Raw genomic sequence first — 16,397 nt, 5'->3', positions numbered from 1 at the left:
GGCCAGAAATAGCAGCGAACCTGGGGACTGGGAGAAATTTAGAACTCAGCAGAGGAGGACAAAGGGTTTGATTAGGGCAGGGAAAATGGAGTATGAGAAGAAGCTTGCAGGGAACATTAAGACGGATTGCAAAAGTTTCTATAGATATGTAAAGAGAAAAAGGTTAGTAAAGACAAACGTAGGCCCCCTGCAGTCAGAATCAGGGGAAGTCATAACGGGGAACAAAGAAATGGTGGACCAATTGAACAAGTACTTTGGTTCGGTATTCAGGAAGGAGGACACGAACAACCTTCCGGTTATAAAAGGGGTCGGGGGGTCTAGTAAGGAGGAGGAACTGAGGGAAATCCTTATTAGCCGGGAAATTGTGTTGGGGAAATTGATGGGATTGAAGGCCGATAAATCCCCAGGGCCTGATGGACTGCATCCCAGAGTACTTAAGGAGGTGGCCTTGGAAATAGTGGATGCGTTGACAGTCATTTTCCAACATTCCATTGACTCTGGATCAGTTCCTATGGAGTGGAGAGTAGCCAATGTAACCCCACTTTTTAAAAAAGGAGGGAGAGAGAAAACAGGGAATTATAGACCGGTCAGCCTGACATCGGTAGTGGGTAAAATGATGGAATCAATTATTAAGGATGTCATAGCAGTGCATTTGGAAAGAGGTGACATGATAGGTCCAAGTCAGCATGGATTTGTGAAAGGGAAATCATGCTTGACAAATCTTCTGGAATTTTTTGAGGATGTTTCCAGTAGAGTGGATAAGGGAGAACCAGTTGATGTGGTATATTTGGACTTTCAGAAGGCGTTCGACAAGGTCCCACACAAGAGATTGATGTGCAAAGTTAGAGCACATGGGATTGGGGGTAGTGTACTGACATGGATTGAGAACTGGTTGTCAGACAGGAAGCAAAGAGTAGGAGTAAATGGGTACTTTTCAGAATGGCAGGCAGTGACTAGTGGGGTACCGCAAGGTTCTGTGCTGGGGCCCCAGCTGTTTACACTGTACATTAATGATTTAGATGAGGGGATTAAATGTAGTATCTCCAAATTTGCGGATGACACTAAGTTGGGTGGCAGTGTGAGCTGCGAGGAGGATGCTGTGAGGCTGCAGAGCGACTTGGATAGGTTAGGTGAGTGGGCAAATGCATGGCAGATGAAGTATAATGTGGATAAATGTGAGGTTATCCACTTTGGTGGTAAAAACAGAGAGACAGACTATTATCTGAATGGTGACAGATTAGGAAAAGGGGAGGTGCAAAGAGACCTGGGTGTCATGGTACATCAGTCATTGAAGGTTGGCATGCAGGTGCAGCAGGCGGTTAAGAAAGCAAATGGCATGTTGGCCTTCATAGCAAGGGGATTTGAGTACAGGGGCAGGGAGGTGTTGCTACAGTTGTACAGGGCATTGGTGAGGCCACACCTGGAGTATTGTGTACAGTTTTGGTCTCCTAACCTGAGGAAGGACATTCTTGCTATTGAGGGAGTGCAGCGAAGGTTCACCAGACTGATTCCCGGGATGGCGGGACTGACCTATCAAGAAAGACTGGTTAAACTGGGCTTGTATTCACTGGAGTTCAGAAGAATGAGAGGGGACCTCATAGAAACATTTAAAATTCTGACGGGGTTAGACAGGTTAGATGCAGGAAGAATGTTCCCAATGTTGGGGAAGTCCAGAACCAGAGGTCACAGTCTAAGGATAAGGGGTAAGCCATTTAGGACCGAGATGCGGAGGAACTTCTTCACCCAGAGAGTGGTGAACCTGTGGAATTCTCTACCACAGAAAGTTGTTGAGGCCAATTCACTAAATATATTCAAAAAGGAGTTAGATGAGGTCCTTACTACTAGGGGGATCAAGGGGTATGGCGAGAAAGCAGGAATGGGGTACTGAAGTTGAATGTTCAGCCATGAACTCATTGAATGGCGGTGCAGGCTAGAAGGGCCGAATGGCCTACTCCTGCACCTATTTTCTATGTTTCTAAATAGACTCACAATCAGCCAGAAGCTGAGAAATGGCAATCACTTTAAACTCTGCTATGCAACAGAAAGAGGATGAGGGTTTCAAGAGCAGCACCATATTTTATGAGCATGACTTGCGCTTGGCCAATTTTGATTCACCACAAACTAATCTGATTAAAATTGAACATTCAGTGGCTTTAAAAGGTCTGGGTTCTCATTTCTCAGGCTCCCTAGCTATCAGAATGGACATGCGCTAAAACTGAACCATAGCTACTGCCCTTTTGCCCAATACTATTTAGCTCCAAGTTCCCTATAGTCATCAGTTACCCCTGCATATGTGCAACTGATTACTAAGAACAAATGAATAGGTGTTTAAAAGAATGTAGGAGTAAAGTGGCAATATGGTTGGAGTCGTTAGCCAAAGTGCAAACCTATGGCTATTAATGTTGCACAGGGTAAACTTAAAAGGGTACATTTTTCCTCTTTATTGTGCCTAGCTCACAGGCACAGAAAAGAAGAAACCAGGGTGGAAATAAGTTATCAGGTCTCTGTCCCACTTTGCTGTGTTGAGATTTCCAAGGCTTCCCAAAATTGGCATAACTGGGTTAGGGTTAACCTGCAGTACACTCAAGTGCCACATAACCATAGAGATGGGGGGGTGGGGGGGGGGGGGGGGCTGCTGCGCGAGCCCAAATAAACTGGCAGTAGAACTTGGAACACACTGAAGATGAAAAGTTTTCAAAACTTTACCCCAATCTCTGGCATGATCGTCAGACCTCCCCCCATTCCCTGTGCAAGGCCTTGCCATGGGATAGGCCTGGGAGCATTCCAATGGGAACACTGGTACAGCTCAACTCCAGTATGCTGCATCTTTCAGGAGCCTAGTCATGGTCAAGAGGAAAATTGGTCCCAAGATTATTTTTTAAAAAGGTTTAGCTCAGTGGTAGCTGAGTCAGAAAGTTGTGAGTTTAAGCCCCACTCCGGACTTGAGCACATAATTTTAGCTGATACTTCAGTGCAATACCTCTGCATTGTCAGAGGTTCCGTCTTTCAGATGAGATGTTAAAACTAGGTCCCGTCTCCCTGTTCAAGTAGATGTAAAACATTCTGCTACTTTTTCCAAAATAGCAGGAAATTTCCCCAGTATCCTAACCAAAATTTATACTTCAACAAATATGGCCACAACAGATGAACTGGTTATTCACTTCATTGCTATTTGGGATCTTGTACCTGCAGTACACTCAGATCTGTGCGCAAATTGACTGCTGCATTTACCTACAAAAAAAGTCACTGCATCTCAAAAGTAATTCATTAGCTATGTAGTGCTCCTGAGCGCATTCAAGTCCCGGCTCTTTCTTTTATCTTTAACACTTATTAACAATGAAAGTGAAAATTATCATTGTAAAAGATTGTTGTAATGAAATAAGGTCTTCATAATTAAATAATTAGATATGAATGTTGTTTCCTATTGCAGTGTATGGTATTTTGACATCCATTTCTTCAAATGTGCTATTAAAGAAGTGTAGCTGATCTTTGCGTCTGTAAACTATACACCTGAAAGGCCTTTTCTGAAATGTTCAGACTATCTGTGGGATCCATTTAGAGTGTCCAATGCGCAAGTTGTAGTTGCGTCTCGGACTCAGAGCAACTGATGGTTCCACCTTTTGATGGTCAGGTAGCTTCTGGTGCAGTCGTTTCTTTTTTTAATCTTTTTGCCATAGCTCGTACCCAAAAATGACAGGCAGGTTACTGGCCTGTGACCTTGACTGTGGCATGGGGTATAGACACATGTGCAAAGGGCCCGTTGCCATGGTAACAAGCTGGCCTGGTTAGGCATGGATAGTGTTGGTCTCACTGGTCAAGGTGGTCCTCAGTTGCCACTGGATGACATATTTGAGCTCTGGTCACACAGAGCTAGCTTGAAGGCAATAAGTGCTCAGCTAAATGGAGGCAGTTGATTAACAGCAGCAAGATGTTCAAGGGATTGATCTATTTACTGGCCCATCCCATACTTTCGCTCCAGCCATGCATTGGGATGTTGAAAAATCAATGCCTACATTCCATGAAGTTACAAATACAGCTGAATCTAGGTTAGCACCCCTCGATTCGCTTTTCTATCTGAATACTGCTAATATGACCATTAGAGGGAACAACGTGCGGAGGTCCGGAAATCAGCGCGGTCCTGGCCTGCAAGACCATTAGAGGGAGCTACGTGCGGTGGCATACCACTGCAGGGAGTAGTGTGTGCTGGTGCAAGAGGGCGACTGGATTGGATGTCACCATAACTCAGGTTGCTGATTTGGAGTGTGGGTAGGTACAGCAGGAGCGACAAGGTCGGGGCGCAGGAATGGCAAAAGATCATAGAGCGATGTGATCGGGATCCAGGAGAGGCATGAGTTTGGGGTCCAGAAGAGGCGAGGACCTAGGGACAGCACAGGCCAGCCCACATTGCGATATGTGTGCGCACTAGATCCGTGCAGCAGAGCCAGTCTCCAGCCTCCTTGCCAAGAACTAGCTCTGTCAAGCCCGTGGTGGCTGGTGTGCAACCACACGTTAAAAAAAATCCACGCATAGGCATCTTCCACCCTTCAACATGTAGTTTTGGACCTGGAATATCAGGTCCTTCATTGAAACACCTGTGAACTCATCCCTTTTTGGTGTGGAAGCAAGCCATCCTCAATACGAGGGACCACCTATGAGTGTGCCCAAACCCACAGCGCTTGAAAGGAAACATCTGGGATGGTTAATACTTTCCCAGCACACATTCAGACCAGCTAGCAACATTTGCACTGACAATTCCTCTGAGGAATACAGGAGCAATTTATCAAAATAAAAAGTAAAACCAAACTACAGGGAACCTTTATATTTTGTTTATTCGGTCTTCTAAGTTCAGCAATATGGTTCTCTACATTTCAAATGATGTTACTATAACTTAACACATTGATAAAGATGTTACACAGGAGGATGTGTGCATTTTAAAAAATCCAATGGAATTATATTGGTGCAGCATATTACTACTCCGTTATCAATCAGTCAAGCTGACAGATGGAGTGCTGCCCAGATTGTAAGATGTTCCATCCTGGAAGTGGGAGGGAGTGGGAAAGGAGAGAGTGGGAAAACATACTGTCCAACTCACCAATGTAAATCTGTTAACAGCCATGGTAGCAGTCAGACAACTCTTGCTTGCAGATTAAGTGAAGTTCACTGATGATCTTGGGAATATCTCTTTTCTCAATACTATCCAGTTCATTTACAAGTGCTCTGTGAACTGGAGGCACAGGGGTGTGATAATTTATACTAATGTGTGTGTGTGTGTGTGGTGGGGGGGCGGGTGCAAAATAGGTCGAGGTTGTTGTGCTATTAGATTGGTAATAACATTTTTTCCCCGCCAACTGCAACACAATGGCACCATTAAGGACTAAGCGCCATGATTTTTTTTCCCCAAGCAAAGATTTGGAAAATTGCCACTTCCAGTAGCTCGACACCATAACGATACATACAGATAACTGCAATTTTCAGGTCCCAGGAAGACACCAAATGGTTGCATTATTGCAGAAGGGTTGATAAAGGCAGCAAGTATTGCAGTAAAGCTTTTTTAATTAATACCATACCTATGCTCAAATACCGAGGCGACATGAGGAAAGATCTTTTACGAGAGGTTAGGCTTGGAATGCATTGCCCAATAGGGTGGTGGAAACAGATTCAATAGTAGCCTTCAAAGGGGAACTAGATAAGAAATTCTGGATAAGAAATAATAAATACCTGGAGAAAAAATTGCAGGGATATGGGGAAAGAGCGGGGGAGTGGGACTAACTGGATTGCTCTTCGAAAGACCTGCTCAGACTTGATGCGCTGAATGACCTTCTTCTGTGCTGTATCATTTTATGAAATAATGACATTAAATCCATTCATTTTGATCTGCAATGTTTTTATACCACTTTTTTGAAATGATAAAGAAATGATTGAAAGAATGTAAGGAACCACATTTCTTTGTATTTATCCATTTATTGACTTTTTTCAACTCCTTACATCCAATGTCAGCATCAGTAGTCTCCCAAGTCAGGGTAGAATAGGTATGCTTTAACCACACCATACAAGTGTACCACCCTAGTGCCTTGTTTCCATTTCATACGCCATTCATCTTGTTAGTACTTTGCAACAGATTGTTCAATTGCATTTAGGTTATGAGCACCGCAATGTTGGCTCAAATTCTATTGGGGGCTAGGTTCAAAATTCTCTGAACTTGTTAAATTAGCACCGTCAGAGAGAGACTTGCGCCACCGCGGCCTGGATTGGATTTTAACCCAAGTCTCAGCGCGCAAACGACAGTGTCCCAACACACAGAATCACCCTAAACCTTTCCCCCACCCTCCTTTAGTTTGGGCTGAGTTGTAACACTTAACAAGAAAGATGACTGTGTTCTAATTAACTGTCATCCGTTCCCTGACTGATATTACTTTTGGTTGGCTATCTCTACTTTTTTTTAATAAAGATTTTAGTGCAGAAAAGGCCACCACAGTCCTTAAGGTATTAAAGAAATAATGTGGACTGCACTGGCTTCAACCAGACTCTACCAAACGATACTGGACAGTAATGGATTTTTTAAAAATCTGAAACTTTCTCCAGCTCTACCTTGCTGCACTCATTATACACATCAAATTTTCAAGCTTCAGTAACACAAGACAGCTTCAAGTATTTTTTGTTGCATTAATAAATTAAGGAAAAAATGCTCTTTATCACAATAACTTAAATCAGTAAAAAATAATAAGATAAAAATTTCATCTCTGAATTACAAAGATACAAAAATGTATAAAAAAGTTTTTTTTCTCCTCCCCCGGCCCCCCCCCGCTTCCACCCCGCCCCAGATGTTGGATAATTTTGAAGGGAAGCTTTCATTTATTTGTTTTTAAAATAAGGAAGAAAACTATCACTCACCGGCCACTGATGTTCTAAAAAAAAACAAATGCGTCACAATTTTGGAGACAGGTCGTAGTTTTTACAGCTTCCTTCTTCGACAGAAAATAATGAAATGACAGTGAGGAGGGGAGTTTCCCAGTTTATAACCAAAGTTATTGTGTAAAATGAATGATTTCTAGGCAGCCAACACTTTCAACAATAGATCTTCTACAGCTGCATCTGGGCTGTCTGGTGACTTTTTGTTTGCAAGTCATTTGGAGCCAGTCTAATCCTGTATTCTGTACGTGAAGTCAAGCCTCCATATATAATATATTCTTTAAATACAACAACTCCTGTAATTGTTAGAATGGAAGAGCATTTATTTGTATAGGGCTAGTAATGATTCCTCTGCTATTGAGCAAGGATTGTTCAATTTGGGATTAGAGTTGTGTTAAATACGTAACTAATTCCTGAAGAAATTGCTTAAATCAGTATTCCTAAAACTGGGCTAAAAGTGGCTGATGTGCAAATATATTTAAACCTATCTTCATGCATTCATACATTTCCTGCTAATTGAACAGGAATTCCATATGGTGAGTAAAACAAAAATGGTGACTATCACTTTAACATTGGCCCTGCTCAGTAATCAGAAGCATTATATTTTGCTGTGGACACAACAAATGCTGTGGCTTTAAAGGGTCAGTATCAGCATTGTAAAGAGTCTTGTAAGACAGTTTTACCATGCTTATGGACAAAGGAGTGACCAGTGGTATGGTAAGGGAAAGATTACATCGCTGCAACACCAATTACATATACCTGTGCAAATGGTTAATTGAAAAAAATTAATCATGATTAAAAATTGGTATCAAGGCATTAAAAACACAAAAAGCAAACTTCCTTGTTTATCTCACATAGTGGCTACATGGCTTTGCCCATAGGAGAAATGTAATGCATGGAGGAATTTTAGTCACTCATTTTGGCTTAGAAATCTCACCTATTTTGGCATATCTCACTCTTTAAAACACAGCAGCTCCATATGTTTAAGTGAGTTCACAATCTGCTTTTTTGTCATATAAATCTCACTAACACCAAATCTCACCTCAATGGTGTCAGGTCTACTGAATGGTTAATGTATCTATAATATTAACCTATGTGTATTACACATAAAGAAGTTAATGTAGAGAGTGATTAACTTTAGATGAACTTAAAAGGGACAGTCTTGCTAATTTGGGGAGATTCCATACAGATTTAACTGAGGACTGCCTGCTCCAAAAACTCTACTGAAATTTCACATTATTACTAATATTGGTAAGTTCAATCTGAGATGTGTTGCAGCATGATCTGAATGTTGCATATTTGTTCGATTTTTGTAAGTAGCTAAAATATATAATTTATTACAAACCTTCAGGGCACATTATGGTGCCAATGGCCTTGGTGAAAAAGGTATTCAATATGGGTATAATGTCAAGGGTAACATGAATCAGAGGTTTTAAAGTGGAAAATCGAAGGAATAATTGGGAAAACTGTGCTAAAAATAGGGCTGATAAAGAATATTTTCAGATAACAGTTCCAGCTGACACTGAAAACTAAAACAGCACCAAAGGCAAGTACTGGTAAGCACATCATCTCATTACAATTACAGGAACTGTGCAACTTTAGGATGATAGTCATCTGTCTTCCTTTGCTATCGCATGCATCAGTTTACTCTGTTAACAGCAAGTATGCATAGGATTTGCACTGAGACATACACAAGCCATAAAGTACCTTACATGAATGAATTTAGCTCGTATGTATGAACTATGTATATGAAACAAGCTCTGTCGAGGATTTAGTGAAAGAAGTTTCCTGACACCAAGGAGTGAGGTGTGAGACTTCTGCTGTGAGGTCCCTCTATCCGATGAATAGATTTATTTCCTAGACAAATTTATAGACTCCTTCGCCTGTCATACTTGAGCATGTATAAGTGATTGACACACCAAAATAGTGCAGAAATGTCAAAATACCTCGATTAGAAACACACTTTATAAAAATAATAGCTTCATTATTTAAAAAGAAAAAGTTTTATAGCTGGAGCAATTTTGTATGTTTTCTTCATGGTGATCTTATGATTGGCAAGCTGTGCCATCTTCTCAGCTCACTTCAGACTGACCAGTCATCAGCGAGTACACACTCGAGTATGGCAGCGCAGTGTTTATTTGTGCAAGTGGGGGGGGGTGGGGTGGGGGGGAGGGAAATTTTACTCACAACAGCGAGATATTCAGTAACATGATCTATATGACACAGACTGATAAGTGGCATAAACTGGGCAACTCCAAACCCATCCATTGCATCATTTCCTCCTGAACGATGAGATACTGGATTGCAAGACTCAACAAATTGGTTTACCAGTCCTCCATCTGGCTGCACTGGAGGATCCTAACTGCATTTTGTTACTTATTTTATAAATGTTAATTGGAGTAAAGAGAACTCTCAACCAGTCCCGAATGCAATTATTACCAGATTAAAATTTACCACTTTCATTTGATAACATGAGCCAGTAATTAATCCACCATAATGATTAGTGAGGATCTGAAGAAACATAGGTTGCTGCAAGTCTTGAGCTTGAACACAGAGGATGGCAGTAGTTTTCTTCCTTATCTAACCTGTCTACCCTGTTCTTAAAACTCTACAGAGTAAAATGGAAGTGGCTGATTATGGAGGAGATCATATCTCTCTCTCTCTCTCTCTCTCTCTCTCAAGTGGGTACAAACATTAAATATTCTCCTAGTCTGGAATGTTCAATATTCTTTGCTTTTTTGGCACTCATAATGGTGCCCACATCAGTGCGATTTCAGAGTTGATATTCTGTCCTCTCGTAGGAACTATTTTGAGAATGATGTAGTTTCCATTTTTCGTAGTGGTTGTGACCTTTTGTCGAACCCTTGACCCAATGACTCTGCAGGCCGTGGCTGACACCTTTGATCCCTCGATTTTCCCTCGTGCCATCAGGTTGAGTGATTTGTTCCCATTTCTCAGTCACATTCAGTCTCCGAGCCACTTGCACCTTTGGGTATCCACAGAGACAAAACTCAGACACAGCAACGGGATATTGCCTCAGGACTGTGCGTCAACTCTTGCCATTCTGTTTAAATAAAAAAATTAAGGACATACTTATTTTAACTTTAATCCCAAGAGCAGGCAGTAGTACACGTCAGAATTCTGGATGTTCAACAATAACTTGTCAGTCAGGGATTGAAGAACTCCATGGAGATTCATCAGCCTCAATTTCAGAGTACAGTACAGATGTCTAACCATTACTTAATTCGATAACACCTCATTTATGCACTGAAGTTTTTCTTCTTTTCAAGTGATCCTCATTTTTAACTGAAGGACAGTAGTTAAATTGAGGATACCTGACAATGTTATAATGTTGCAGTGGAACCATACTGGATTCAACTACAGACAGTGTGGGTGAGGGAAAGTTATCAAAATTGAAACTATATGCTAGGACTGTAATACTCTTTAAAGCGGGATTGAACAGCAATAATGGGCATGCAATCATAAGTGAGGATAGACATTTGATTGAAGAGCCAGGTTGTGCATTATTGCTCAAGATTCAGAAATGAGAAATAAACACCAAACTCTGCTGAAAACTCTTCATACAGCTGTAGCTCATTATAACAAATCCTTGTTATTGCAAAGCATCTGCCAGGAGAGCGGACTTGGATGAAGCCTCTTGAAGGTTATCAATTCTCAAACAAATTGAATACCAATGTACCCTTTAAGCTGCGAGGCTGCACAGTGCTCTGGACTTCCTGCACAGCCGGCTTTTCAATGGGAAAAACGCACATGCGCAGAATTTTGAATGGACCGTGCAGCCCTTTAAAGGGGCCGTGCACCCAAATAAAATTAACGGGAACATTCTTGAAGTTCGTTTTCCAAGCTCAGTTTTGCCATTACAAAGAATGAAGGCCAGGTGCTTTCCCAAAAGGATAAATGCAAAAATGGAGAACTGGTCAGCTGGGCCTTGTTCTGTGCATTCCCTGGTTTGAACTATCAGCTTCGAGCAAGTTAGAGAATGGCACTAGTATTCTATATAAGAATAAATTAGAACTGCATACAATGGGAGTGAATGAATCCATTAAAATTATATACAATGAAAATGAATTAGAGGGAGCGCAGTCCAGGATAAATGTACAAGATAGGAGATAATATGGTGCATTCGAATTCAGTTTGATATTTTGGAATTAAATATATAATGCAAATAAATTGTTTCATGGAAATGCAATATAATAGGAATAAAAAACAAATTGGGCCAATAATGCAAGAATGAATGCAAATAAACTTCTTTAATTCAGTACTCAATAATGAGAATAAATGCCATGAAATTGATACACTGAAATCCTGCGTGATGGGAGGAAGAATATAAGTTCATTTATTTGAATCTCACTTAATGGGAGGAAATATGATCCACAGAATGTTATATAGCTGTGAAGAACAGGGTTAGATGAAGAGGGCTAGGAGGAGGATCGTGTGGAGCATAAACTCCGGAATACACCAGTTGGAGCGAATGGCCTTTTTGAGCTGTAGACGCGAAGTAATTCTCTGTAATTGGATATGATTTGTATACTAGGATTCTACCTCAATGAGACCAAACAGAATGGATCAAAATTTTATGTACTGGAAGTGAATTGTAAGTGATTTGATCCCATTGAGCATAATTGGATTCCAATCTACATTTGATGGGTATTAATGAACTATTACACAATCCTAATTAACTATATACATTTATTTTATTTTCACAGCTATGAATCAACACAACTTGGGGAATGTAAACTGAAAGTCAAACCTGATCATAATGAAGTTAATTATTACAAACCACAGCAATGCAGAGAGCCTGGTCCCAGATGAAAACTACATAAAAGATGAATAAGTTCGAATTTCACTGAAAATTTGCTTGCAACAAATTGTTAGTTATTGGTCTTCATGCCCAAGACACATTCACAACCACAGGCGGGAAAACGTGCAATCCAGCACTTTTAAATTGTTTGTGAATTTTACAGTTATTTGAGCAACACTAATGCTAGGAAATTGAATATTTTTGACTTTTTGGTAATCATATCAAGCATTCCTTTATTAGACATAATGGACCTAAGTTTCTGATAACCGCTAGAACGGCGCACCTCCGAGAGGCCCACCTATTTGGTGGAATGAGAAGCGCGCCAAAAATTTACTTTGCGATTCTCTGAGTGCAGCAGGCCTGTTCAGCAGTCAGCGCGACGCAGCACAACAGTGGGCGGGGGCAGAGCTAGAGCCCTGGGCCAAAAAGACTGCCGGCAGCTGCGCGCGTGCGCAGTAGCTCCTGGTCCCCAGATTCTGTGTGCGTGTGCTGCTGGCTGTGTGGGAGGGTCCCGAAGCACGCAACCCCTAGCCCTGGCCGAATGGGCTGCTGGAGCGGGCAGAGTGGCGATTTCCAGCCTGCAGCATCAGCCCCTAGCCCTGGCCAAATGGGCTCCTGCTGAGTGCCGATTTCTAGCCTGCTGCACGCAGTCTCTAGCCCTGGCCGAATGGGCTCCCGAACGGGTAGGTGAGGTAGGAACTATTTATTGAATGGTTTTTTATTTATTGATTTATTTATCATTTATTATTGAGGATGGATCTTTATTTTTTATTTTTAAAAGTGAAGTGTTTAATGCTTTGGAAAATCCCCTAACTCCCCCCTCCCCACCACGCCCCCATCTCTGGCTTAAATGCCCCTAATTCTAAAGTGTACGCAAGGTTTTTCTGGACGTACAAAAGTCGACACTTACTCCGTTCTAGTAACTTTTCGGTGCCTAAACTTGCAAAACAGGTGTAATTGGCTGTTAACGTCCCCTTTTGAAAAAAACTAGAACTGGAGCAAACCAAATGCCGAGAATTCCGATTTCTAAGATACTCCAAACTAAACTAGTTGCTCCCAAAAAATAGGAGCGACTCCACCCGAAACTTGAGCCCATAATTAGCCAAATGTATAGTAACCTGAGAAAGACACTGCACACTTGGGGCCCAAGTTTCGGGCCGCGCTTAGAACGTCGCAGCCCCGACCTGGAATCCCATTTTTCGCTCCACAAAGTGTGCCTAAACAAACCTTAGATTCTCCGGCTCCCTGCTGGTCCTCTTGAGTCGGGCGCAGCACGGGCTGTGGGGGGCGGAGCTAGGTCCCTGCGCTGAAAACAGTGCCGGGACCTCTGCACATGCGCGCTACAGTGGGCGCGCATGTGCAGTAGCTCCAGGCGCCCAAAACTGTGTGGGAGGGCCCGAAGCACGCAGCCCCTAGCCCTGGCCGAATGGCCTCACTGGGGCTGCGTGCATTAGGCTGCCTCCGACGCCCAGCTCCTGCTTCCTCCCGACCCGACTCGACTCCCGCTTCCCCCCCCCCCCCCAGACCTCCCTCTCCCTCCCCCCCCCCCCCACGACCCGAACCGACCTCCCTCCGCCCCCCCACGACCCGACCCCCGCTCCCGACCCAACGGCACCTACCTGTAAATCTGGTGCTGGGGACGGGCCCTGCCTGAAGTCTTGGGCCCGGCTGGGCCTGGCCCGTTCAGCTTCCCCCCCCCTTCTCCTTTCCTTTCCCCTCTCCTTCCCCTTCCCCCCACTTTCCCCTTCTCCTCTCCCCCCCTTTGCCCTTCCCCTCTCCCCCCCTTTGCCCTTCCCCTCTCCCCCCCTATGCCCTTCTCCTCTCCCCCCCTTTCCCCTTCTCCTCTCACCCCCTTTCCCCTTCTCCTCTCACCCCCTTTCCCCTTCTCCTCCTCCCCCCCTTCCCCTTCTCCCCCCCCTTCCCTCCCTCCCTCCCCTCCCCCTGCCCCGCCCTCTTTTCCTCTACCCCCCTCCCCTCGCTGTCAGAAACACAGACACTGACAGACAGAGAGTGAGAGACACACACAGACAGACAGACAGAGAGGTAGAGACACTGACATAGAGACACTGACAGAGACACACTGGGCGGGGGGGGGAAGGGGCGCGGCATCCCAGCACACTGTTGGAGGGCTCCCGTTGCTGCAGTCGGTAAGTAGAATTTTTTTTATTATTGATTTAAAAAAAAATTATTTATTAATTTTTTTTGATTGATTTATTGGTTGATTTATTGATGTTTTTATCATTTATTATTGATGATGGCTTTTTATTTGTAAAACTGAAGTGTTTAATGTTTGTAAACTTCCCTTTAAACCCCCCCCCCCCCCCACCATTCCCTATGCCTGATTTGTAACCTACGCCTGATTTTCTAAAGTGTAGACAAGGTTTTTTCGAGCGTACAAAAATCTTCACTTACTCCATTCTAAGTTAGTTTGGAGTAAGTTTTCACTGCCGAAACTTTGAAAACAGGCGTAAGTGGCCGGACACGCCCCCTTTTGAAAAGAAAATTGTGTTCCAAAGTGAAACTGTTCTAACTGACTAGAACTGGAGCAAACTAAATGCCGAGAATTTGAATTTCTGAGATACTCCGTTCTACACCAGTTGCTCCAAAAAATCAGGAGCAACTGAGGCCGAAACTTGGGCCCTTGGCTTCTTCAAGTGAGACTGCCAATTTAGTGCTGAATTATGGGCACTTCTGTGCTATGGTCTTGTGCCCACTGGGAATCAAGTTAAAGATGATCAAATTCATTACATTTGGGACGTGTGCACCTTAATTTAATAGCACTAGGCTGGACCCAGAGCTGAACGGGCAATGTTCAAACCCATTCTACCACCCAGTGCTTCTAACTTTCAATCTCCAATCCAACAAGATTCTGCTTCCTTACATCTTTTTTTCTTTATCTATGCCAGATGCAATTTTATTAAGAAATCATTTCCTTAAAGTCCAAGGAATATTAAAAAGTAGTGTTTTCAGAATTAGTGTCAGAATAGGCAATACATTCATTTGATGTGATCTGTTTTCTGAAATAACTAATTTAGCTAAGTGGGATTAAAATTAAGTGGGATCTCATTTCACTTAGGACTCTTGCATCTGACAGATGAGACTTCTAATACCCCAACTAAAACCAGAAACTCAAGTGTGTGGGAACTGTGTCCATATCTGAACACTGTGATGCAATGCACCAGTTCAGCAACACTCCACCATTGTGCTGCATTATTGTATACATGTATTACATAGAACTCACCAGCCATTCAGCCCAATTCGTCCATGACAGCGTTTATGCTCCACACAAGTGTCCTCCTGCTCCTCTTCATCTAACCCTATTCTTCAAAAACTACCAGCTTGCGTTTCAGAATTCTGATGCGTAAAAATCCTTGACTGTTCTCTATTATCACTTATCTCCTCAACCATACTTCTTGATCTTGGAAATGTAAATGTGTACCTACTTATTTGCTGGGATAGGATTTGCTCCAGGCTCAGGAGATTGAAATCTCATAGAAGGTTAAGAAAGTTATTGTACTGTCTTTGACTCTTAACTCATTAAAGTGGGCCAAAAATTGCAGCCTTGGGGGATGCGTACAATGTGCACACGCACCCGAAGAGGCCGTGCAAATGTGGCGAGAATCGGTTTTTGCGACCTGTTAAAATTTCTTCCTACATTCCCGCAGGAAGGCTATTTGCCCAACTCTTGCCCAACGAATGTCCTTCAAACTCTTATGCCTGGTAAATGCAGGAGTATAGCCTATTTTTACTAGCGTTAAGAGTTTTAAAACATAGAAACATTAAATGGAATCACTAATTTTTATATTAAAAACCCTGTCCATTAAGGCAAGTTTATTTTTAACCCTATTAAAACACATTAAAATAATTAAAAAAAATGTTTTTAAAACATTTATTGTGTTGTGTTGTTTTTTGGGGATATTCTCATTGGTAGTAATGAGAGCTCGTACAAACGGAGCTCCCATTATTATCAATGAGAATACTAGATGTTCATTGGTGGTCCAGACCCATATGATCTCAGGATATGAATACGATCCTGGAAGACATGTTCCTGTACGTTGGACTGTGAAACTAGGCCTCCGACTGCAATCCTACGTTCCTCCGGGACCACCAGGTATTTTCGTAAAAAATGCTCCGGTCGGAGGCATTCGCCCGAAGGAAGCCTCCGACCACAATTTTCCCATTGTTTCCCAGGACCTCAAAACTGCGGGGCACCTCACCTCCTTTAGCCTTCCCTTCCTTCTTCAATCTACAGATTTTTAAAACTCAAGCACGGTTAATGGCTACTTCTCGATTTATCTTGTCTTTTCTTTTACTCTCTTCAGTCTTGATGGTGTACTTCACTATGGGTCTTGGCCCTTTATCTTTCTTTTTCACTAAGAATCCTAGGTGAAAGGCCAAAGCCCATAAGTGAAGGACATGTCCAAGGTTAAAAGGAATAAATTCGGAAGGCGGCTTGGATTTTAAAATCTGGAGAAACAAAGGCTGAGGGGTTCCATAGTTTGGAGGTGCTGGAGGGAATCTTTTGACAAGTCTGTACTACCCCAATTACTGGATATTATAGTGCATTGGCACTGTAGTTCACAACTAGACCAGCTATCTCGCAGTACCTGTGATCCATATTACATATGTCATTGCCACACTGATATCCAGTAGTCATAACAATTTG

At 42.6% G+C, this 16,397-nt stretch overlaps 1 protein-coding gene across 1 annotated transcript in view; it reads right to left on the bottom strand.

The window, feature by feature from the left end:
* Positions 1-6,846: 6,846 nt before the first annotated feature.
* celsr3 (cadherin, EGF LAG seven-pass G-type receptor 3) overlaps positions 6,847-16,397 on the bottom strand; it is a 325,097-nt gene continuing 315,546 nt past the window's right edge. The window contains exon 34 of the mRNA XM_070894776.1: positions 6,847-9,973. Within this exon, the coding sequence (XP_070750877.1) occupies positions 9,946-9,973 (28 nt within the window). The 3' untranslated portion in view covers positions 6,847-9,945. The remainder of the gene's footprint in view (positions 9,974-16,397) is intronic.

Source organism: Pristiophorus japonicus, chromosome 12 (genome assembly GCF_044704955.1).
Source record: "Pristiophorus japonicus isolate sPriJap1 chromosome 12, sPriJap1.hap1, whole genome shotgun sequence".
Taxonomy (NCBI): Eukaryota; Metazoa; Chordata; class Chondrichthyes; family Pristiophoridae; genus Pristiophorus; species Pristiophorus japonicus.
Note: the sequence above shows the minus strand (reverse complement) of the source record. Positions and strands in the feature narration are given on the sequence as shown.